The 25,367-nt window shown below is 44.6% G+C and overlaps 1 protein-coding gene across 21 annotated transcripts in view; it reads right to left on the bottom strand.

The window, feature by feature from the left end:
* Positions 1–3,220: 3,220 nt before the first annotated feature.
* Positions 3,221–25,367, bottom strand: part of ARHGEF9 (Cdc42 guanine nucleotide exchange factor 9) — a 171,638-nt gene continuing 149,491 nt past the window's right edge. For 10 of the 21 annotated variants that reach the window (XM_015860489.3, XM_085546176.1, XM_085546181.1 and 7 more), the window contains 4 exons: positions 17,644–17,887; positions 17,107–17,175; positions 7,018–7,177; positions 3,221–4,621 (listed from right to left, as the gene is read on the bottom strand). In XM_015860489.3, coding sequence (XP_015715975.2) covers positions 4,615–4,621; positions 7,018–7,177; positions 17,107–17,175; positions 17,644–17,887 — 480 coding nt within the window. In that variant the 3' untranslated portion in view covers positions 3,221–4,614. Of the gene's footprint in view, positions 4,622–6,928; positions 7,178–17,106; positions 17,176–17,643; positions 17,888–25,367 lie in introns of those variants that run through there. The other 11 variants (XM_015860488.3, XM_015860492.3, XM_085546169.1 and 8 more) reach the window with 2 other exon arrangements.

Raw genomic sequence — 25,367 nt, 5'->3', positions numbered from 1 at the left:
TCTACACTATATCTGTAACCAGCACTTCCTGGCTGGTGGGCAGGAGCAGCTGAGGTAGATGCTGGTGGCAGCTACAGTCCAGAGTGTTTCTTCAGGCTGTAATGTTTTCTTTATGAGGGAACCATTTCTGCAAGGGATTAGCTTCTATATGTATCACCAGAATGAAAATTAGAAAACAAAAAACAGAGTTTCTGCACATTTTTTTCCTGTTGCTGTTGTGCTCAGCCCTAAAGGAAGATGAAAGTTCTCGGTGATGCCCCTCAAATGCTGTGCCTGCACCTAGATGGGCTTTGGCTGCTGCACAGCCAGCACAGGAGCTGCAGGGAGCAAATGGAAATGGGCCCTCAGGGCTCTTGGACCAGGAGAAGATTTCTGAGCTATTGCTGCTGCATGACCCAGCCCATGGAAAGAGCTGACCGAAGTGACCCTGTCACATCCACCAGATGTAACAAACTGCTGGAGCTCTGAAACAAGAAACTGCACGTCTTCTTCAGGATGCATTTTGCCTTGAGAGCTGGAAAGAAAACGTCGTGAACATTAAAAGCATTTAAGAAATACCATGTATTGCTTTTCTTTAGCAAAGGTAAGAGGTCTAGACAAATACTGTTGGTACCTGCAGTCTGGTGGAGACTATATTAGTGGTTAGAAGCTAAGTCCTTCCTCACTGGTGAGGTGTTGCATGGCAGTGCTTGGAAACATACTCAAAAATGCCAGTTACTCCCCCTGCACCCGCAGCAACATGCAAGTCCACTGTGTTCCTTAATAACCCGGCACAGATGGTGCATTACATGCTTTGGAGGACTCTGACCCACTTCTCTTCTTAGTGCCAAACCTGCTGCTGCTTCTTAGTGACAGAAAAAGAAGAAAATGTCCTTTTTGGGCTAGATTGGGGTCTGTAATCCTGGTGCCATCAGTCAGATTGAAAGGCCAGTGCCTTAAAAAGGGAAAAGCTCAGCCGTAATGCCATGGATATATACACATGGATAAAACAGAGAAGGCTTTGACGTTCAGAGCTCTTTGTGCAACATTCCTGTCATGTCACAGACGCATCAGCCTGAATGCTTTACTCATTGTGTTACACTCCAAAGCAGTCAGGGCCTGATGCTGCCCACAAAGACCAACAGCACACAAAGCTGCCACGTGCTTTGCAAAACTTGACCTCAACCGTGCCACTTGGTAATGATGTTTAACATCATATACCTTCAGAACAGGAAGAATCAACGCAGACTTTCATTTTAGGGTCATTTCCCTACTGAGTGCCATTCATCCTGAGAGTCAAATCTGTACTTTGATATATCTAAAATAAAACTTTGGTGCAAAGTGGTGACCATAGGCATGCACATGATTTTCTGAATCAAGGAGCCTGTGTGCCCCTGTCACTACCTTGAAGGATCAGTTTGGGATTCTATCCAGAAATAAAGCCCAACAAACATAGCAGCTCTTAAGACAAACAAGCTTTAAACTGTGTTTCTTTGTTATTATCATTAGATTTTATGCAGCCAAAGTTCATGGTCACAAGGCTGGACACTGGCTGTCTGGACAAACCTATAACAAATGAATGGTGTCACTAAGTTAAATGTATGTTGGCTAACAGCTATGGGCTGCAGAGGTATTTAGAGCCATGGAGTATGCATCTCTCTGGCCACCACCAGGACAAGGGGCATGCAGATGGTTTGTGGCTGCTGAAGGGCAATTGGGTTTCTTCCCCTTTGCTCCCCTTTCTGGGACATTACACATACTGGACAATGCATATGGGTTCCCTGACCCTTCCACCTCCTCTTCCCCTCAGCTCACATAGAAAAACTCAGAGAGGGGTACAAAGTTCTGGTAAACAACATTTTGGACTTGATATATAAAAATGTATTTTGCAAAGATGGCGGTCTGGGTAGAAGGAATGTTCCTCAAAGGCAGGTTTTATACACGAAATTGCATTATGGGTCTGCTCTCTCCAGCAGTATGCTTTGGGACCAGCGCTGTGCCACACCACCTGTGTGACTTCGGTGATACGCTACAAGAGAAGCGGCTTCATTTGGACAAGGAAATGCCATCACAGCACCCGTGGCATCTTCACTGCAAGCAGAAATGTAAGCAAGAGCAAAAAGCTTGGTTTGGGGTTTGCTGAAGCAGTAGGCAAATATGCAGCTGTGATGTTGAGATCAGGGTGCCCCTGCTTCTGAACCTGCTCACGGTCTGGACTGGCAGAAACCTTTGTGCTTGCAGCTTTGCCTCATATTCTCTCTCTCTCTCTCTCTCCCCCTCTCCCCCAGAGCAATGCTGTGTGGCTTTTGTGGTTTTTTATTCCCTTCTCTGCCTGTTTTTTCTCGTATGTGTGGGCTGAAGATTTGGTCACGCTGTGTGCCTGCAAACTCACCCATACAGACACCCACAGGACAGACAGGAAAGAGCAGGAAGGCAGTGTTGTTCCTGGAAATGTAGCTCTTGGGCTGCAGTTACACACAGTAACTTGATGCGTGTGCTGGCGTGTTTCTGCATATGACAGGAGGCATCACTCCCAGCCACTACCAGTGTAGTGGCACAGTGCAATAACGCATTCTCTTGGTTATAACCACACTTGTGTGCTACCTAGAAATACATCACTCAGCTGTCTTACCTGTGAAATGCCAGTGGGCTGCTGGAGAAAGTGCTTTGCAGGGGGAAAGCACCACGCTCCTTCTCCCTGGGCGTGCTTTCTCCCCCCATGCCAAGTGAAAGCCAGGGCAGGAACCTGCTCACCTCCTCGGCTCTGCCTTCTGCAGTGGGCAGCAAGTGTTTGGGGCTCCCTCCCCTTGGAACCCACCCTCTGTGCTACCTCCACGTGCTCTGAAACGCTTCTTACGGCGCTGACAGTGTGTTTGTGAGGTCTGCTGGTACAATCTGCTGGCTTTAAGTTGGGCTTGGAGCTGAGCAAAGCTCACAAACAGAAAGCATTTTAAAACCATGTTTCACAGAAGACTTGATCCGAGCTCCATTTGCAGCACTTGCAAGGCAGCATTTTGTCAGCATCGAACCTCCAGCTGCTCAGTGATCATTTCACTCAGCTCAGAAGGAGGACACAGAGCAAGGGGGAGGTGGGATATTTCCCAAACTTGCCTCTTTTTGGTTGCACACCAACGTGGTGGTGTTCTGCTGACAAGCTGGAGCCCCACCCCAGCGATTCACGCTCAGCCTTTGGGAGAAGAGTGAGACCGCTCTGAGGAAAATGATTTAAAATGCCTTCAGATGCCTTTTCACTTCTTTTTATTTAATTCCATAAATATTTTCATAAGGCTCAGTGTCTTTACAACACTTTTTTTTTTTTTTTAAACACTTTTGTTTTTTTGTTTTATACACACAACTTTGACACTTGTTTGACAGGGTCAAACAGTCCAATATAAACAAAATAATAAAACTGGCAAGTGCGGATCAGCCGGGTTACCAAAATCCTTTTTTTTTTTTTTTTTTTTTTTTCTCTTACTGTTAAAACCCCAAAAGCACTAAAATATCAGTATTTGGCTTCAAACTAGAATTTTAAAAACCTTTTTTTTTCTTTTTTTTTTTTTTTCTTTTTTTTTTTAAATTCTCTGCTACAAGTCCCTGTCATCATAGTGCCTTTAGACTCCTACAGACTCTTCTTTTCTTCTCAAGGAAAAAATAAGCTCGGTGATGCCATGCAGAACTTACAATAGCTACTAAATATACATGTTCCCTGAAATGTAGCTGCGATGAAAAGATGACAGAGCATAAAGAGAACAAAACCAGAAACCCAAAGCACCACAGTGTACTATCAATAACATTGCAATGGATGGCCGGCGACCATCCAGAAACTGAAACAAATTTCAAATATATTTCTCTATGTATTATTTTCTATTTACAACTGTGAGATGCACCTACGTTGATCCTTGTTTGATTGTTTTGGAGAGGGTGGGGAGGCGAAAGTCTTGAATTTAGATCCTCTGTTCTAGTGTCTAGGTCAAGGGGTAATGCATGTCATTTACCTAGGGAAGAGGGTATTTTTGTTGTTCTTTTTTTCTATATATATATATACTTTCAGCCAGAGAAATACCGTAAACATGTGAGTTTGTTACAGCTCTCTCGTTTCTGCATATGGAATGGTAAATGGGTTCCTCCTGTCTGGCATTGAAATGAAAGTCTTTATCAGATGCTCAGTCAAAATCACCCCGATCTGACAGCATCTGTGCTGCTTCCAGCACTTTCAGACACACGAGGCAGCCCAACCCTGCTCCCTATTGGGAAAGCCACGGTAGGTAGTAAAAGTGGGACCCAGTGCTGGTTCTTCTTTGCGATAATGCTCCATCTCTTGCAGCACCTTGGCAATTTGTGGAAGGGAAGGGAAGGGCCTTCTTGAGCGCCATGCCTGAGAGCCAAGCCCCTCTTCCCTCTGGAACAAGCGGCTGCGGCTGCTCTGCCTGCCGCCCGGCTTCGGCAAGCGCTAGCGGCGCTCGTTTGTTTTGGCTTTCCACTTAAGAAGGAAGCTGCGAGTCCAACAAGTGGCCTTGTCAGATCGAGCGAGTCTTGATTTATGATGCAAATAATGGTGTGGCGGTGGAGTTTCTTTTTTCCTAGCGCTGAATATTTAGGAAGCATCTTCTCATAAAAATTATGGATGTCTCATTCTCACTCTCTGAGGCACAAAACAGTAAATGAATAGGCTTAACTAATGTGCTTGTTACTGTTGTTTTTTTTTTCCCCCCTAAGCAATTAAAAAGGAAAAGGAATAAGTGAAATTTCCATCACGCTGACAACAGATTGTAATCTCTCTCTCTTTCTCTCTCTCTCTGCATCTCTCTCCAGCCATTCAGAAACAGTGAAACATTTCAGTTAACTCCTGCAAACCAATTCCATTCACTTCTCTAAATAACCCATTCTGTTAAGCAAACATAATAACAGCTACAAGTTCAAGTATGAAAATCCGAGCGTAAAAATGCAAAGATACAAAAGAGCATAGAAATTAACTGTGATATAAAATTTTGTTGCCTCCTATGTGGGATTCCCAGTGTTTCGCTGCTGCCTGTCACAGAGGGGCCACTCGTCCTCTCCAAAATGCCAACCTGGCATTACACTGATATGTTTACAGGTGACTTATAAGGTGCTGAGATTATTTTTGTACTTAAATAAAAAATACCCAACATGCCCTGGAATATCCCAAGCTCCATGGAAAGACTAAAATTGGACTCTCTGCCTTTGCCATTTTCTGAAGTGATTAAAAAAATACATTTATCCATGCTGCTGGCCTGAGGTGCTTATGTGAGCTATCAAATTTGAAAGAAAAATATAAATATCATGGTCTATTACTTTGACTCGCATTTTTAAAGGAGGTTGCAGAATAGCTCTGCAAAGTTTAAATTCATCTTCTAAACCTGGTTAAACAGTCCCAATTGTCCTAGCGCACAATGGTTTGTTTTATGAGCTTAAATGTAAGCTTTTGTGCTTGCAAACGAATGTACTTAAGGCTAAAATTGTAGGAAGTGTCTTTGAAAATACAGCTATGGATCTCCAGAGGGAGAAAAAGAGAGAGAAAGAGATCTGGAGAATTCAGCTAATCGCTCCAGAGCCCGCTGACACTGCGGCCATTGCTGCAGTTCAGATTTAACTGGTTCGTGATTTGGATTGGGTCATGGGCATAAGGCTGAACTGCTCAGGTCACATCCGTACCTTTCCTGAAAGGCATTCCTCAACTCTTCTGCAGCTTGGGTGCATTAAATACTGGGTAAATGCTCCCAATTATCCTACTGCTAATGGGTGCCTGCCACGCTTTGCCTGGGAGGTCAGTGCCAACGTGAAGATGGCCATCTGAAGTGCTATAGAGTTGGGCAGGCAGTGAGCGCGGGCATGGCCCTCTCTTCTGGGATCACTGCTCCCGCACACAGCAATCAGAGATTCGTTAATGCAGAACTGTGCGGGCCTGAGTGTGGCCAACAGGATGGGACCTTAGTTCCTGAAGAAAGAAAAGTGGCCATTTGTTGGAGCCTAATAGCCAATTTTCTCTAGCTGGAATGAAGGGCATGAAGCCATCAGTTTTTAAGCTTTTATCTTTGCATGGAAAACAAAGATAGGAGTGGGCTTTTCAAAGAGTTGAGTCAGCTTAAAAAGAGAATGAATCCAAACCAAAGATAACCCCACAGAAACGAAATTAAATGCAAAAGAAATAAAAGCCCCCAATATTCTTTTCTCAGTCTTACTCCGAGCGTGATCACATCACACTGAATTGAGAAAAAGACAGCGCTTAAAAAGATGCAATAAGTTAACTGAGGAAAACCCCTCTCTCACTTCCTAAATAGCTGCTACCCCTTCTGCTCGTTTTCACCTGCCCGCAACAAAACAGTTAAAGCCAGAGAAATACTGCGCAGCAGAGCATGGTGCACAAGGGAGCACATCCAGACAGGCACGACTCAGACCAGAGAATGCAGGACAGGGACGGGAAGGGACCGATGCTCTTCATTGAAATGATAACTCCGGGACAGCCAAGGAAGGGATGGAGAGGCAGGGAGAGGGAGCAGAGATCTCCCAGCATCCCAAAAAGCAAACAACCCCCTCCCCCCTACCCCATAAATAAAATAAAACAAAATATACACCAACACAGTCCATGAGGAACTTCGATGAAGAATTCACACAAGCAAGAAAGCATTCTGGGATGCCAATGATGACTTCAATGAAAATGTAGACAAAAAGAAAAAAAATTAAAAAAAAACAACATCCAATGGATGGAATAAAATAAAATAGGTCGCATGGTTAGAAATCATTGGTGCTTCCTAGTATCTAGTAGCAGACTGCTTCCCAAAAACAACAACAAAAAAGTTTTTGGTCCTTCTATATATATACATATATGTATATATATATATATATATTATTTTTTAAATGCGTATATATATATATGTATATATATTTAGTTGCAACAGTGCTTCTCCGAAAAAAGGTCCATCTATAAATATAATTTTATTTATTTTTATTTTTAAATTTAAGTTCTTTTAAGTTAAAATTCTCCATCTCTCTAAGTATTATTTTTTGAATGGTGTTAACCTGCTGAAGTTTTGCCAGAATGGTGCCTGGCTGCGTCTGGGTTCGGTGAACTCGAAGACCTGGGACTGGGATATGCCATCTGTCACCATGTATTGTCCCTGATTTAATGGATCCTGGGGTGGTGGGTAGGCTGGAGGAACCGACTTGGAGTAGCTCACACCTGCATCGATGATTGGGGGGAAAAAGAAACAGATCAGTCAAAGTGCAATTGGGTCAATAGTCTTTCTCCGTCATGCTATCGTTTCTTATCACTTTATAACCAGGGTCCCAAGCAACAGGGAGACATGCTAGAGACAGCAAATCTATGGAGAAATGCAGCAACTGCCTGAACTCCCAGCTCAGAAGCTACAACGCTAAACCACAAGCTGAAGATTTGGAAAAGATCCATTACTTTTTTGTATTGGCAGAGTTTCGCCTGCCCTCATGGAAAAGTCCTGCGTGACCTAGCGAGACACAAACACATGGCCAAGCCATACACACTCAGTCACTCAGACAAAGGCAGAACCACAACAGTTTGATCCCGCTCTCAAATCTTGCACCTGCAGTTTCCAAGCTGGTTTTCGCCCTCCCTCCCAGCTACACTCAGCAGGCAGCTGTGCCCCAATGCATCCCTGTGACCGGCCCTGAGCAGCGCGACTCCGGGGACCACTTGGCACCTGTCCTGTGCCACAAGGGGACAGAGCATGGCAGCTTGGGAGGAATCTCCTGCAGGGACCTGTGTTGTTTCAGTGCTATTCATCCAATACCAAAGGGACATCATTATGTCAGAAAGTTTGTAGGACTTTTCCATAGGGTGTTTTTTTGTTTTGTTTTTAATTTACTGGTCTTGTTTCAGCCAAAAATGGCTATAGGCAATGCCGAAAAGGCTGCTTCTGCTCAATCCAAATGGGTAGCAATGGAAAGACTGGCAAGCCCACATTGCCAGGGTCTGTCCGTGGCTTGGAGAACAATTCCCATGTAGGTGAGTCACAAGTTGTGTGCAGGAAAGGGGTAAGGTGACACTGCTCTGACAACTTTCCCACTAGAAAGATGAGCAAGTTGGGACCTACACAACCCGTCATAAAGGATGACGCACAAATTGCAGTTCTGGGTGAATGGGAGTGTAACAGGAAGGAGGCACCAGCCCCTGAAGCACAGACTACAAGGAAGGAAAAGTCACAGAGCTACTTCTGCATTTCCTCTCCGCAATGCCATTGACGAGGGATAATCCCTCCTTCAGCCTCAGGGTGCTGTGCTCAGCTGGAAAACACAACTCCAGAAAAGGACAGGAGCCGGGAGGAGCGGGGCTCTGAAGCAGGTTGCTGTAAGCTCTGGCCATCTCTGGATCCCCTCTGCTGCATGCAGAACTGCTCTTCCTTCTGTGGGGAGGGCAGCCCCGGCCGTGTGACGGGTGATAAGCTTCGCAAGGGCCATCTCGAGGCCATTGCCTCCCTGGTTTTAACCGCAGGAGCGAGGTGACTCTACCAAGTAGATCAGTGTCCTCATCTGGAAAGCGGGATGGCGTGACCCACCTACCTCACACGAGGGTTGTGAAGCTAAATTAATTAATGTTTGTAAAACACTTTGAGATCCTCGGCTGGGAAGGTGCTAGAGAAGGCAAAATACGGTGATTAGCACCCAGGTACCACAGCAGTGTGTGTCAAAGAAATGAGACTGCATTCAGTTAGCAGTTCCTACCCACATACAAACACATGCTTTGTGGGACCAGCACCGGCCGGCCCAGGAACAGGAGGGCTGCACACAGTTGGGTACTTACAGGCAAAGGAAAAAGCCTCACAAAGTGCACTCATGGAGCTCACCTGACAATTTCTGTATGTTGCCATTTTATAATCCAGGGCTTTTTTTAGATATGAAGCTACGGCTTTAGGATGGATTTAGGAGAGAGAATTAAATTTGCTTCCCCTTGCTATAGATTTTACCAGTCCTAAATTGTTAAAAACTTTAAAAAGGTTTGGACCAGACAGAGATACCATCTCGACTATATCTAGCTGATTTATCCTCCTTTGCAGCAAATACCATCAAACCATGCCTCTAAGTTCCCTATAGGGAGTAACCAAGGCCTTTCCTCATGGTAGATAAAAACTGCTCTATGGTTCATTACTTGTTAACCTTTAACAAATTCAACACAGCTAATATTTCAAACTCAGTTTAAAAGAGCAGTCTGGAATTGTTCTGCAGCTGTATCTGTAACTCTCATCAATGAGTTTCCTGCTCTGTCTTTCCCAAGCACATCTCTAGCACATCTGCACAGCAGAGTGGGGTCAGTGCTGGGATACCTGAGTCAATTTCTGTACCATCCTTCTTGGTGGGACCCAACACTCAGTTTGCACTTGCCACACAGTGACTTAAGCCAGTGATGTCTCACAAGAGCAAAGCATGGACTTGAGCTCATATCTACCCTACCTCTTCTCTCCCTTCTACCACTGCCCTGCTCCGAGCTGCCTTGCTGGAAGGCAATTCAACATGTGAACAAGGCCTGGAGAGTAAAATTCTGAAGCCACACACGTGTGAAGACATTCCCACGGAGACCCCCAGCCATTGGTAATTGGCCACTTCACCCAACTGAAGAGAGGCTGGTAAGGACTTTAGGATCTGTGGCAAGATAAGGATGTGGTTGTCCTTTACATGCCTCGTGTTGGGAAATAAATCTTTTTCTATCGGTACATGGTCTGGATCTTTGACCCAGAGAACTACTTCAAAGGGAAGTAGACCTTCTGCCACCGGGATAATTAAATACTGCTTCACAACACAAAAGAGCTGTGAATCTAAAGCTACTACCAAAGGACACTCAGCAGTTGTTTCTAGCTTTGGAAGACCTCAACACCACAGTGCTTCAATGACACAGCCCCAAGCCTTTTGCACCGCGTGGCTGCAGATTTGCAGTGAGCCTTGTGGTGCATCTGGTCTGCCATGCTGAGCCAGGCTGAACTCTTCTATTTTCACCCCAATTTGCAGAGGGTAAACTGCTATTCTTTAATCACAACACAGAAATGCTAAGAAATCTCCTGGATCAGCACAGCATTACAAACTTGGAAGGCTGGAGAAGTAAAGAAAAGGCAGCCTGGCTAAAGTCCACTGACACTGATGGAATTACACTGCAAAGAATGCAATCCATAACCTGTCTTCTCCAAAAGAGACAAAGGCAGACTCCCCTGGCCAGATCACTAGCAAACCCCTTTGGTTCTTCCCCAAGAGAACCCCTTTGGTCTAAACTCCTGGAAAACCTCTATCCCCATCTGGAACATAACCAAGCAAACACATACTGCCACATCCCTCAGTACAGAAGCTCAGTCCACTATTCTTCAAGGTTTTTTGTCTGTCCCTTCTCAAGGATGTAGGGATTGGTATCATTAGCATTTAAGTTGGATGAGCTTCAAAAGCTGGTTGGTTCTATTTGAATAAGCAGCCAAAGGTTTGAATATTTATCATATTTATCAAATGACGTCCATGGCGTAAATGATCAAAACTGTGCATCTCAATGGCATGCATAATCACTATGTGTTTGTGGGCATGCAAATAAAAACAATTGTGCTCTGGCAAGTCAGGCTGATAATTCCCTGAGAATACATTTTCTTGTGAAGCAGTGATATAGCACTCTGCAAAAGCTAGAGGTGCCCCAAGAATGGCTTTGTTTTTGACATACCCGTGTTCTTGACAACGTGGAACACAGGAATTATGTGCGGGGGAAGCAGTGAAATTCACCTAATCTGAACATCTTCAAAAGCCAAAAAAGAGCAATTCTGGGAAAAAGTATGACAGGTTGCTGTTTTTCTGTTCCACTCTGAAGTGGTTTGTTCTCTCATCAGAACTCGGGGCTGTTGTGCAAAATTGTCTCTTGAGGGATTTTATATATGCAAAGCCATCACTTCGCTGCAATTCAACAGAAAGAAACGAGCACAGCTCTTTTCCAATGCAATTTTGGGCTGCTCGGCGGACAGAATTCAAAGCACAAAGGGAAAGAATCGATAGATAAGTAATGATTTCTACACACAGCTGCTGCACTGCCTTTCCGAGGGTTAAGAAAGCTGCTATACACCAATGACCAGACTTGGAGCTCCTTCTGCTGGTTCATGCATAATTCTACACTGTAGCAGAATAGAAAGGCTGCAGCTGCATGGCAAGATTGTCCAGCAGGGTGGGGGTATGGAAATCTGTTCGGAACGAGCACAAAGAAAACTCCAGGGTTTATGCTTTGGCTAGACATAACTGGATAAAGAGAGATGCTGCACTGTCAGTTGAAGTCATGTCTTTTTTTAGCGCTGGGATACGTCACTTGGAATCTTTTGAATATCTCCACTCAGAAGAAAACAAAAAGATTTATCATGGTCTCTTTTTTTTTTTCCTTCTAATTCTTTTTCTTCCCTCTACCCGAGGTTACAACAGGACTTGACTAGCACTTGAAGATTTAGGAGTGTGCTGTTAACTGACAGGCAGTCCACACGGACACGTGCAGAGAGATCCAGTTATAACCTAGTGGGATGGCTCTGTTAGCGCTATGCCTAGCCAATGTAAATACAAAACATACACAGAATACATTCAGATTTGCTATATAATAACCATGGAACTTGCCTTACGAGATGGTTATTCCACTCTCACCCTTTAAATTTTTATCTTAGACTTTAATCAGGAGCTATTTCGTAGGCTTTTCTTCTATCTATCCATCTAGATTTTGTGCTGCTCGTTAGCCAGAGCTGCGTGGGAGACAATGAAATGTCACCACCTCATTTCCTTGCTGGCCGAGGGATGGCTGCTGGCTGGGAGGGAAGTGGTGCTGTGCTGCAGCGCCTTCATTCTCTGTTATCTCAATAGCAGCTCCTGCATCTCAGAAATTCAGTTTCCTGGTGAATATTGTAACCCATACACAACATGGGTAGCAGGGAACATACCTCAAGAACACTAATTGCTTTATGGTTAATTATTCCTGCAATAGTGACTAGTTTAGTTCAAAGAATCAAGAAGAAGCCATGGCTCAGTGGGTACAGCCCTTTGCCCTTCTTCAGCACGTTTCAACAGAGGATCTCAAAGCACCTCAACACTGTGCATTCGGTCGCTGCTGTATTTAGAGTTAGCAAACTGTTCTGTATCTGATACCAATTCTGCTGGTTACAAGCTCTGTTGTTACAGCCAGAGGTGAGGATGGGGGCTATGAGTAGGAAATGTCTGCCTCCAGCAGCAGTCCTGAGCAGCTTTTCACCTCCATGCCTGCACTGCTTTTCACCTCCATGTCTCCAATGTCTGACTCAGGTTCTGTTATGCTCACCCAATTCAGTGGCATTAAGTGGTGCATTAGCCATGGCTCTTTACACCGCAGGGGACTGTACTCAATGGTTTGGCAGAGGTAGATATTACCAGGAACAGTGCTGTGAGGAGAACACACCTTTGCTCCCTTTACTAGGTGCCAGCCTAACTTCTCTGTCTTGGAGGACAAGTGCTCACTGTGGGGAAATGCCACCGAGAACATAATTAGCTCCATTATTTCTCCTGTGAAGTGGGAAGCTCTGTGAGAAAGGGAAATGACCCTGATTATCTACAATGCCCTTCTGTTTCTAAGCTTAGTCTTTGTTGCTCAGTGGCTTTCATTCCTCCTAAGGCTGTGCCTCCCCAGGCATGAATAGGATGGGGAAACATACCAGGCTCAATCTAGTTAGCAACGAAGATGCAATAAACTAGGTTCAGACACTCAGGAAAACTACAGGAGGTTCCTAGACTCACCTGTTAACACCTGTCCTTACTGGCAAGATGAAGCCAGCATAAGTATGCTTATGTGCAGTCATCTTGTTTTGCTATGCACACTTGCTGGAGGAGAGTTTAAAGTGCAGAAGCTTGAGATGTCAAAGAAAAGCTGTTGAGAGTTTGGGTCAGGGTTTTATGAGATAGTTAGCTGTGAGCTCAAGTAATCAGAAGAGAAGAAGTTAGCAGAATTCAGTGACTCAGAGGGAGTTTTACTGCAGGCCAAAGCAGCTCATGCTGGCTGACGATTTAACCCCTGCTGGGGTTTGCATAGCTGGGCTTTTATGGGCAGATTTAATGACAATATCCTTCTATACTCAAGGCTGGGAATGATGGTGATTGAATATATGTTTTCCTCCTTCCACATGTCCCAGACCACCAGGCTAAAGACTTGTCTTTCGTGAAGCTGTTGCACAGTGCAGAGGGGAATGCACAAGACAGACAGAATGACAAGAAAGAGCTGGCCTACAACATGGCTCTGCCAGAGCTCCTGGCACTGGGAAACCCTCTCACCCAGCTCCAAGGCCACTTCTTTACATTCGTACAGACATTTCATTTTCCAAAATGGAAATATTATTGGGAAGAATGGAATCTCTTTACTGGGCAGCAGAGCCTCTAATCACCCTGAAAACCCTGGCTGACAGCTTCTAGGAACACAGGCAAAATCCCTAATGTGCCTGAGGAAAGGAGACAGCCCGTGTGCTGTCCTGCATGGGAACAGATGTGGGTAGAGTTGAGGATCTGTTAAGTAATGGAATGTTTCTGAATGCTGCAAACACTAATGTTGGGAGAGGAGATTAAAAGTGTTCACTAGAACAAAGCCTGTGATGGATGGAGGCAGTAAGGAGCCTTCTGTTTTCAGACACTCCGAAATCAAGAAAGTAAGCTGGATAATCCTGTGTCTGCGTTAAGAATGGACTGGAAATCCACAAGGGATCCATTTTCATTGGAGCTTCAGCCTTGTTTCCACGGCTGTCGTCAATCGCAAATGCAATTCTGGAAGTGTAGCTCGATGTTATCTTAATGTCATGCTTGCCAGTGCAGGCAGCAAAGGTCTTCAGTGGCACCTGGACTGATCTGCAGAGAAACTGCACAACTTGCTCGACTGTAGCATAAAAATGTTGTTTTTGTAAGTCAAACCAAATAAATTTCTCTATTATTTTACTATTTCTAGGGAATGCTGCACTGAATTCTATTCCCACTTACAAGGCTGACATTGAGAGAGGCTAAAGGGCTGTAACCAAGAGGCAAAACCTCAAACGATCAATGCAAAAAGACAAAGCAACAAACAGCCCCTTTCCCTATCTGTTGATAAGCTGCACAACCAACACTACCCATTTACTTTATGTCTAATGGACTTAAAGAAGGTTGAAAATTGGTTTAATGCTGTCTTAAGGCACCTGGTTAAATATAATTATGCTTTGCCCAATCCAATAAGTAGTGCAAATCCCAGTATATTGCTGAAATCTGACCTTATGCATCATTAAATTGATTTGGAAGGAAGCCTGGCACTGCCTGCATGCACACATTTCTGTGTGGGTATGAGCTGCTTCCAAAGGGCTTTGGAGCTTGTGCTCCACAGAGGATCCTTGTTTTGGGATTGAAAATCTCTCACAACACAGAGCTGTGCTCTCACTCAGTCCCCCCAAAGAAGCTTCCATTCCTTTAGAAAGCTGAGTTCTAGGGTTTTAACTCCCACTATTGGGTGACCCCCTAGAATCTCCCAGTGTGCTGCAGCAAGCTGTGATTTAAATGCTTCCTTTCAGATTGAGTACCAGCTGGTTCCCAAGGAATACCTCTGGGAGGTGTGGTACAAGAGCACATGAAGTAAGCTGCAGTTTATACTATTTGAAAAATGTTTTTCTGCTTCACCTCTAACAAAGTTGATTGAATTTTCCATTTCACCTCCTTCACAGCTTTTCTCTCTTCCTTAAGTATTCTGTGACAGGGAAATTACCATGGTTTCCCACTTAAGAGGTGGAGGGAACAACGGAGATGATCTAGAAACAAGCCTGTAATAGGCATCCACTGACATGGGAGCAGAGCCATCGCCACATCAGCTCTGATACTGAGCCATAAGCCAAGCAGGAGAGATGGGGACCTGTCCAGCAAAGTCCTTAACTGCAAAAGGATAAATAGTCCTGATGAATGCAGTGGAAGTATTCCTGTTCCCAAGGGGCCACATCACTTTCCAGGTATAACTGATGCTCCTAAAACACCCTAAACCTCTCCCACTGCTCCTGGCTTGCTGCAGGAGGCTGTGTGGGGAGGACACAGGCAGCCCTGAGTAGCACCTTGCCAAATTCGTGAGCAGCCACGTAAAAGGCATGTGGATAGGTTCAGCCATCAGTCACATAAAGCCACCTCCCAGGAACGCCCTCCTACCTCTCTTACTGAGCAATTTTGCCAGCTCCCTGCTGCAGCAGCCCTGTGCCTCTTTGGGTCTTGGGCAAAACAAGGTTAAAAAAAACCCAAGAGTTCTCAACCAAGCATTCAGTACAGGTAAAGAAGTTATATAATTAGAGGCTGGACTATGATTATCACAATGTAGGACAAAAGAAACAGAGCTGCTAATTTAATGGTCCTATTGGTTATTATTTCAGATTTCAGTAAAAGAACCAGACTTTGCCTAGCTGGGCAATTGAGGTCTGACTTCGATTCTGTCCATCTCAAGGACTTCATCTCATGAAAAGAACTCCCAGTGTTATAGCATAAGCTTCTCCTGCATACAAGAAATGCTGACTAGTGTTTTACAAGCTAATTGATTTTATCAGAGAAGCCTAGGTTAGTATCCCCCCACTTTTCATCTGGAAGAAAGAGAGAGAAAGAGAGGAAACGAGAGCAATTGCTGAATAAGAAATCAGTACAGTACAGTTAGGCTTATTATACTCGTCACGGTGCAAGTACAGGGATTTAATTGGGAGTACTGGTAGGCATGCTCAGGCACCTTTGAACCGTGTCACGTACTTAATGACTAAACAGTCAAATTATTAATTAATAATTAATTAATAATTTAATTGAACAGTGAATAATTAAAACTGTTTTTGCCATGGCCATCATGCAAGTCAGATTCTTCCGTTTTCCAGTTGCCTTAATTTCTATGGCTGCTTCCTGGCAGGGGGTGTATGTGCAAACCCGCGCTCGTGCTGGTGTCCGCTGCTGCCAGAACCACACAGACACTGCCATGTGCATGTCCGCGACCGTGGGTGTGTGCAGAATTGGAGCTTAGGAAATCTGGCCAGGAGAGCTTTTAGAGAACAACTCAGCAGACAACATAGCAAGTCAGGAGAAGACTAATGACAATGGAGAGACACAGCAAACCATGGCGGTTACACTTGGCCTAGCAAACCACTACTGGACCAGCAAAGCCAGTAGACAACAAACAGGTGAGGCAGAAAGCAAAGAACTCCTTGAACTTCTGCAAAAAAGAAAAAGAAAAAAAAGAAAGAAAAAAAAAAAGAGAGAAAAAAAAAAAAAAAGAAGGAAACAACCCAAAACCTGTAGAGAATGGGAAAGAATCTGCCTGGGAATCACTGTAGTCAAGAAACTATGAATTCTCTCAAAACCCTTTTATAGTCCTGGTTGTGTTGAGGTACTTTGGTAACTAATCAACGTGCCTATGACTTTGTGAAGCCTTGGAAAACTTGAAAAATTACATCTCTGACTTTCCCTCTGTATTTACTGCTTCAAAACCTGTAGCTGCAAGAGTTATTGCAAGAGATAATTAACACCAGCTGTTTCACCAGTTGAGACTCCGTTTAGTGTATAGCATGGCATTTATTAGTTGGCTGCAGTCTGCCTGGGTTGGGAAATGAACCTGACAGTAGAGATATATCACATCTTCACCAAGATACATTCCTTCCTAGTGCTGATGCAACTGTGCTGTGCTTTAAAAGTTACAGGCAGCCCCAAGAATCATGAGCATCCCCTTCCCAAAAGCAGGGAATGGGAAGATCTCTTACCGTGTCCAGTATTTTAGCCATCTTTCTTTCCTAGCGGGACACACTTTGGGAATTAGCAAAACACCTAAACATCTTCGCACACTCTCCCATCTCAGCCTGAGATAAACAGCCAAGAAAGATTTCTGCCCCCAGGGACAGCTTCTGGACATCAGACTGGAGATAACGAGATCAAATTAATCTCTGGTCAAATTCCACTGGCTTCTGCCACATGAGACCAGAGATTAATTTGGCCCACATTAAGATACATTAAGAAAGGATACAAAGCACAAACGGTATTTTATAAAAAAGAGAAAGGGGAGGGGGAAATTCAAGGGAGACACTGGATCCTAGCCCAGCAGGATTCAGCCCAGCCCGCTCCACCCTCACATCACCAGGCACAGTGCGTGTTGCCGGTTACCTTTTTGCTTACTGACTTTCTTTACTGTCATTGCCGCTTGCCGCTTTTGATTTTCAGAAATTTCAAAGCCTGAAAAAGGGAACACGGCAAATACAATTCAGAAGTTGCTTACAAAGCCTCTCGTTCTTTTGGGGAGGGGGGGATTTTCTGCGCTGTTTGGCAAACACAGAGCTCCCTAGGTGGCAAAGCATCACCCAGCAAGCTGTGTGTACATTAAGGTGCTTCAATGGAAGGCAAATCTGCCTTGAAAGGACAGACATGCTTATAATCTCCCTTGTCTGTATGGAAAGTGTAAGATTAGATACATTATTATTATTATTATTATTATTATTATTATTATTATTATTATTATTATTATTATTATTATAAAAAATAGGATTGTAAATATGCCCAGTACTTTACAGCTGAGCAACACAAACTGAGCCTGAACTGACGCTCATTGCAGTCAGTTTCTGGGCCGATGCTGAAGGAAGGGTATGGCTGATCGGTCACCAACTTGCCCCCTCCCTACTTCCCTATCCATTTCATATTCCTCACCTATCTTTTCATCTTCTTTTACCATCTTCCTTTCTTCTCGGAAAGCTCTGAGCCATCGCAACTTCTCCTCCAGTTTCTTGGCAAAGAATAAGTGCATTTCCTCAGTCTCCTTGTTATGAAGTTTGAAGGCATTCTTCATGCTGACATTGAAGTCATCATCTCTACCATCTTCTATATCTACCACTTCATACTTATCCATGTCTATGCGACCTTTGTAATACAGAATATCTCTTCGTATCAGGTCCTGCGGAGACAAAAGGAGAGATGGACTGATTGTAAGGTACTTACGGAGCCTGAGCTCAGCAGGGAATTCACGGGAGGGCTGAGGAAAAGAAAGAAGCAATGGTGAAACAGTCAGAGTCTTCCAACCTCGTCTGCTGTGAACATATTTGTTGCTGACAGAATGAATAGGGGAAACACAGAAGAATTAGAATAAAATACAAATCCTCATGCTGCAAAATTTTGCTTACAGGAATGAAAAACCACCTCTGAGCAGACAGAGTCCTTCCATCATCTCCCATGGGTTTAGCGCCTTCTTACTGAGCATAAGGTATTACTCCTGCTCCACATGACAGGAGCCTGATGGGATTCCTGTGCTGCAAAAAAAAAGCCTGTATGGAGAGAGAAAACTTGTGAAATCAGCTTGTGCCCACTTGGCACTGCAGAGCTGGGTCTCCCTTTTCCAGACCTGCTCTCAGTGTCAGGGGAGATGGGTCTGTGCCGCTTCTCCCTGGCACCCATTTCCCATTCTTACACAATTCACTGCTGAGAAAATCCCCTCAGTTCTCCGTTCAAAGCACTCTCAAACTCTATCCCACTATAACCTCAGTTTAACCTCTTGAGCCGGCTTAAATTCTTGCTTTTCCCCTCCGTGATGTTTGTAATAATCTTTGCGGCCAAACCTCCTCATCTTCACCTGCTTTCTACACTGATCATTCCCACCCCCTTGTTTTTCAGCAACTGCTTACTTCTCTCCATCAGGAAGGAAGAAAACAGAAATAGCCTTCTGCTTCTGCACCGGCACAGCTGCGTGGTTACAGCAGCCGGGGAACAGTAGATGCACTAAAAAGCAATGTTTTAAGAATACTGTGTCAACTGCTCAATCACAGATGTGAAACTGTGCTGAATAACCATTGTAAAAGACAGACACCTGCCTGCTATCCCCCTTTCCCTCTCTGTACTTCTTTTGGTCCTGCCCATCACATTTGGTACTGCCTTCCATGGAACTACTCTTGATTTACACTGGTGTTACAGGAGCACTGGCTTCTTTCATGGAAAAGATAACGAAACATAACTACCAGAAAGCAAAGTATTAATTACATAAAGACATGACCACAGGGTGTGTTTCAATTTATAAGACATACATATATCTAAAAACACAAAGTCAGAAACACCATCAAGACTGTCCTCCTCTACCTGCTGTAAAGATCCAGTATTTAGGCGTAACACATTAACGTATTTCAATATTTTTTGGCTTTTGAAATTGCCTAAAGATAAATGTTATGTCAAAAGATTCATCTGAGAGGAAGAAAATCAATGTACAGCGCTTATTTACTCAAGTAAGCTTTAGGAGTGCAGGTTTTTTTATGAAGGTGAGCAGTTGTATTGTTTTAAATGAATCATTCGTCTCAAAAAATAAGTTGTATATTACAGTTTTTCAACAAACATGTTAATGGATGTGTCAGACAGGACTGGCTGTCATGAGACAGGACACTGCCCAGGAGATTGGAGTCTTTAAATCTGGCCCCCTCCTCTGGAATGCTTTATAGGGGAAAAAAATACCTGTTAACTAACACAGTGCACAAATACCTTCCTCCTGGATGAAGGCTTTGAGCAACAGTGCTGTACTAAACATAAGGATATTTCAGCCTGAACATGCAATCCATAAAACTTCTCTGCATTGCCCTGATTTGGCAAATTGCTGCTTTCTTCATCCTCTGTCCCCACCTAAACACTGAGCAAAGGCTGTGAAACATCACTAAACTTATTCAATTGAATCAATACTGTGCACTGGTTCACATTTTAGCCTTGGACTAATCTTTAGAAGTAGCATTCAGCTTCACATTCTCAAAGGACTCAATAACAAACCTCACTGGAAAACACCAGACGTGCTCCTTAAATTAGTGATACCCACAAATATTCTTCACAGAGAAGCGGCCGACCCACTGCTGTAGAAAACTTCCAGAAGAAAGCAGGCTGTCCTTGTGAGGCAGGTGAAGTAGGATCAAACCCACTTTGTGTGCAATATTCATGACTAAGTAGAGATTTGCTCATAAAAATATTATGAAAATAAATAATCACAAGCCTCCTATTCACTCGGTGCTGAAAATACCACTCTGTGCATTACCTTTTTGCAGGCACGTACATACTGAATGCGGTGGGTTTTTTTTTTCCCTCTCATTTTTTGTTTAGCAAACATGATGAGCTCCCATTAATAGCTAAGTGAGTGCTCTAACAGCATTATGCAGGTGATACATAGGGCGCCTGGCTGAGTGGCTCCGTGCCTTCCCCTTCTCAGGCTGCAGCCGAACAGTCACTGCTGCGGCACTCTGGGGGCTGCAGGTGCTGCTGAGCAGTGGGTGCAAAGGTAATGGTGTTGCCTAGGAGTTATTGCAGGAGCAATAAGGAGATAATAGAATCTCACGAGTGCTTTCAGAAGATTATTGTCGGGGAAAATGCAATAGCAAGAAAGAACAAGCTCAGCTATCAAGAGCGTTTGCAGAAAACACACAAAGAAGGAACGCTGCAGCTTTGTCCTTGAGCATTAAATAAGCACACGGGGAATCAGGAAAAGAAAACAAGCACAGAGCTCCTGCCTGCCACTTCTACTTTCATTTCGAGAAAAGGCTTTTTGATAACAAGAAGAAATGAATCATCTTCCATCGGCCTCCCCAGAGCTCAGCCTGGCACCAATCTGCTGCTGGAGAAACAGCCCTGGGGGGAGGCCCTGAGGAGAGGATGCACAGAGAGGACAAAGCCATGCAGAAGTCCAGGAGGGAGCTCAGAGCTGGCCCTGAGAGGCAATCACAGCTCTGTGCTGATGGAACACTCCTTTCCTGCCTCCATAAAGGAATTACCATTCCCCACCCTCTGGCACCTGTACCCCATAGCACACGTGTGCTGTATGGCTCATTACACCTGGATTTGGGAAAGCTCAGTCCGTAGCGCATCAATATAGATTGATACCTGTACCTGGGTATCATCATCTGGGATGGTTCAGCTGTCTGCTACTACTTCTCCTTTCTTCCCCTCTCCATGCCTACACTCAATAAACAGATATTATTTACTAATTGACTACATTTTAACATCCGTAGTATCAGGACAATAATACTTGAGCCACAGATATTCTGTCACAGAATCACAGAATCACAGAATGACCCGGGTTGGAAGGGACCTCAAGGATCATGTAGTTCCAACCCCCCTGCCTGGCAGGGCCACCAAACATACACCTTTACTAGATCAGGTTGCCCAGGGCCCCGTCCAACCTGGCCTTGAACACCTCCAAGGACGGGGCATCCACAACCTCCCTGTGCAGCCTGTTCCAGGGCCTAACCACTCTCCTAGTGAAGAACTTCCCCCTAACATCCAACCTAAATCTTCCCTCTTTTGACTTAAAACCATTTCCCCTGGTCCTGCTATTATCAGCCCTTTCGAAGAGTTTACTCCCCTCCTGGGAGTAAGTTCCCTTCAGGTATTCACGTACGTTCTTACAGCTCTCAAAGAAAAACAGATATTACTTAACTCCAAGCACAGGCATCTTCAAATGCACTTAGATGACAATGCAATTGGTTCCAACAAAACTTAGGAGTTCATCTGGGCTACATAATTGGCACATGAGGCCAAAGCCCTGTTTTAAAGAACTTCCTCTGCATGTGGACAAGAAAATCAACATCTGGGACAAAAGCAGGCAATGAGAGTAGCACTGCTCTGTGTGGTCTGTGGCAGAAGCAGGCAGGAGGGCCATGGCAGGACAGAGAAATGAGGCCTGTTGCTCTGTGCACTGTGTCTGTCATGCACAGGGCTGCCTTTCCTTTCTTCAAGCACATAAGCTGAATCAAACAAGCACACACAAGATAAAGGAAAACAGATGTGTGGTGGAAGATGAAAACAGATTGCTTAAATGGGCTGGTAAGTGCTACATGTCAGAGGGACAAAGCAAATAGGTGCACACAGATGGAGATTTATCAGCCATGGAGGTAGCAGCACTAGTGAAAGGAGCTCAGGCTTAAGGGATGGCAGCTGAGACAGTGCTACTCCTGATCACCCCATGGATACCACTTAAGACAGTCAAGAGGAAATTACTGAACTACAGACATTGGTTTTGTTTACATGCTGCTGTATCAGTATAGTATCACCTTGCATCCCAGGTTTAGCTGAGCCAGCAGGAAGACCAGTTGCTTTGCACTGCCCAATTTTTAATGTCACACTGAAAAAAGACCCAAAGAGTTAAGTAAGTGCAAGAAAATTTAAAAAACAGACTGTAATTTTGGTCATTGGGAAGGCTGAAGAAATAGAGCTGTTAATCTAGAAAAAAACATAAACGAAAAGGAATGGGCTGTCACTGTTCCGACAACATGAAAACTTTGAAGAGATCAATTATTCTCCATTTTGATTGTGGCTTGGCTTAATTTACTATAAAGGGGAATAGGATTCGATATGTGAAAAAAGATCTTTCCAGCTACAAGAGTAGCTAAGCACTAAAACAGACAAAATAGAGAAGTCCTGAGACAGCATTCCTTGGAGATTTTCAAAAATAGGGTTAGATAAACATCCATCAGAGAAGATCTGAGTGCTCTTAATCCTACGAGGGAATAGCTAATCTCCTGGGGTCCTTCCAGCTCTGCCTTTTGATGTGTCTAAGAGAAAGGCGACAGATGGAGAAGAAAAGGGATGAGAGCAGGTAGGATTATGATGGACTTGAGGGGCAGTGTGAGGGAAGCCCCCAGGCACCAACTGGGATGGCAAACACAAAGGAGCAGTGACATAAACCCGCAGCCTCTGCAGACTGCATCCAGATTGTATTGCGTGGCTCTTAAGAAAATTGATGCATTTAGGTCATTTGCACTTATTTGTCTAAATATGATCTTTTTTTACCCTACAGCTTCTGTACATTCTTTATCTCTTTTCTAGCCGAGGTTAATTAAACTCGTCTGTATAAAATACTCTGCAGTCTGTTCACATAATATGTACTAAGAATATACGAGGAAAAGAATGAAGCAAAAAATATTACATATATTTGATGGGAGCATGAAACAAAGATGTGACACATTACATAAACCTACCATGGCTCTGCTCTCTGTGTTTGTGTTCTCAGAGCTTTGCAGTGCCTGTGCTGCAGCAGTGCTCTGGGGGAGGACCTGCCTGGGCCTCATCCTCCTGCTCCCACCTGGACTGGAACCCATCTTGCTTGCTGTTCTTTCTCTATCTGGGTACGAAGGAAAACTGACTCCTGTCTGTTATCAGGAAATCAAGGTTGGTCTTTAATTGCAAAATCAAAAGTCGTAGTGTGGCTTCCACAGGGAATCATGCACCTACCCCCAAGTTATTACACCAGATACAGCCATCTGGATAAAGAACTGCACCTGTAAATCTGACTGTTCGATAACTTTTACTGCAGTGCTGCTTTCTCCCGCTCGCTAGCTCTAATCCATCACGTTTTCCTGCTGCGAGGACCTGCAGCCACACGGGCAGGCGTTGCCTTTGCTTGCAGGAGTTGTGCAGTGCCCTGCAGGAGCCCCCTGCTGCTGCAGAGCAAAGAGAATATTAATCACAGGGAGGGCAATCTGCCTGCAAAATGGCTTCAGAATTAGAAGCTATTTAAGAGATTAAGCAGGAAGAAATTTCCTTCTCCATCACAGGGCACAGCTGAGCACTGTTTGAATAGGATGCTTGCATTGCCTTGCTCAGGGCTGTTGTCTCTGGGAGGAAAGGGCACACTGGATCTTTCATAGGCATGAGGTGAGTTCTGCATGGAAAGAACTCAGAAAGGGCTCGGGAATGAGTGACCTCCTTTCTGGTGCAAAGATCCTGTGCTGCCTCCCCTGATGGTCCCAGTGTGGGGCTTGGGACTGGATGAGGTCTAATGGGAGCTGGGGGGACACAGAGGAGTTGTGCTTTTACTGCAGTAGGCAGACTCAGCATCTCCAATGCTACCTGCAAGACAGGACAGCACAGACTGACCTGTAGGTGCTGGGGAACAGAATGGATCCCAGGCTGCTCCCTTGGCAGCCTCTGGAGAGGACCCAGCCCAGTATGGGTTCCTGCACCTCAGTATGTAGCCACTTTTGTGCCTTTCAGAAACTCCTCATATACGAGCATACAGGAAATATATACAGATAGATGGATAATGGTGGGTAGCACGCCAGGAGGGACTGCGAGATCCTAAGACAGATTATGATTTGAGGATGGCCCATTTTTTCAAGTTTACTCTCTGCTAGGTCACACTCTACTTCTCATGCGTAAAACAAATTGTCTGTAGAGCAAGAGCCATTTCCAGCCATGAGTCATTAGATCCCTTTATGAACTGACAACATGAAAGATGCCAAACCCAGAATAATCTGCTACAAGTTTCTCATTGCACTCGCAGGTCGTTGGTCCCTGGTTACCAATTCCTGCACGTTCTGATGGCACTCTGGGTGCCTGAGGCTCACTGTGGATTTTCTCCCTAACCCTCTAATGGGATAATGCTATCTTGGTATTTTACAGGGCAACCGGGAGCTGCAAATAAGTAATCTTTGAAAGACACATGCTGAAAACCCTTGATGACATTTCTTTACCAACCCAAAGCATTTGATGGCATTTCCCCACCAACCCAAAGCCCTGATGGCCATTCTGTACCAGCCCAAAGCCTGCTAAGAACGAACAGCAGCACTTGCACCTGCACCCAGGGCTGGAATGCTGTGGGTGCTGTGCTGTGTACATGTAAGAGAGGTCACAGCCAGGGCTTATGCCAAACAGCCAGCAGTGGAATCACAACATGGGTGAGGCAGAGAAGCAGCAGCGTGCTTTGTGTTAACAAGCAGCAATCACACAGACTGTCCTTGCCCAGAAGCTGATGGGATCTTCAGGAATCACAGGGGAATGGGGATGCAGGGATGAGGCTGAAAGAAGAGGCCCTGATGAGCACTAAATTTTGCAGCTTGGAGAAGAGCTGGGGCTAAAACAGTCAATAAATAGTGAAGAATTGATACTGAAATTGATAACAGACTAAAACAGAGTCCATTATAATGACACCCAGACACCAGCCCCCAGTCTGGAAAAAGCTGAGCTGTGTTTTCAACTTGTCTGTGGGTCCAACCCTCCTGTGCATTGACCTCTCATTGGCCTGGGCAGGGGGTGCAGAGCAGAACAGCATCTGCAGAGTGAGGGAGCAGGGTTTTTCCATTTCCTCTGGTAATACAACCTGGTTTTCCTGCCTGCCTGCTCTCCATCTCCACTCTGCCCAGCCTGCCGTGAGCAATGAGTGCATGGCATTCTGCCACTTCACCATGTCTTTGGGTATCTTTAGTCAGAAGGGCTTTCAACGTTCTTTGGCTTTTTAAAAAAAGACTCAGTGCCTACATTTTTAAAATCTAATTTACCTTAAAGCGACCCTTTGAAGAAAGCAGCACGGCCCGCTTGTCAGGAACACTAAGGACACAGCTTTCGGTTGCATTCATTCCTTTAACCCCACTGCAGGCTGCTTTTTTAGGCTGGGACAGTCACGCACCATTCTCACCGCACTG

This window comes from Coturnix japonica, chromosome 4, assembly GCF_054131305.1.
Source record: "Coturnix japonica strain WE chromosome 4, WE-NBRP24, whole genome shotgun sequence".
In the NCBI taxonomy this organism is placed as follows: Eukaryota; Metazoa; Chordata; class Aves; order Galliformes; family Phasianidae; genus Coturnix; species Coturnix japonica.
The sequence above is the reverse complement of the archived record's forward strand: the minus strand, read 5'-3'. Positions and strand labels throughout refer to the sequence as shown.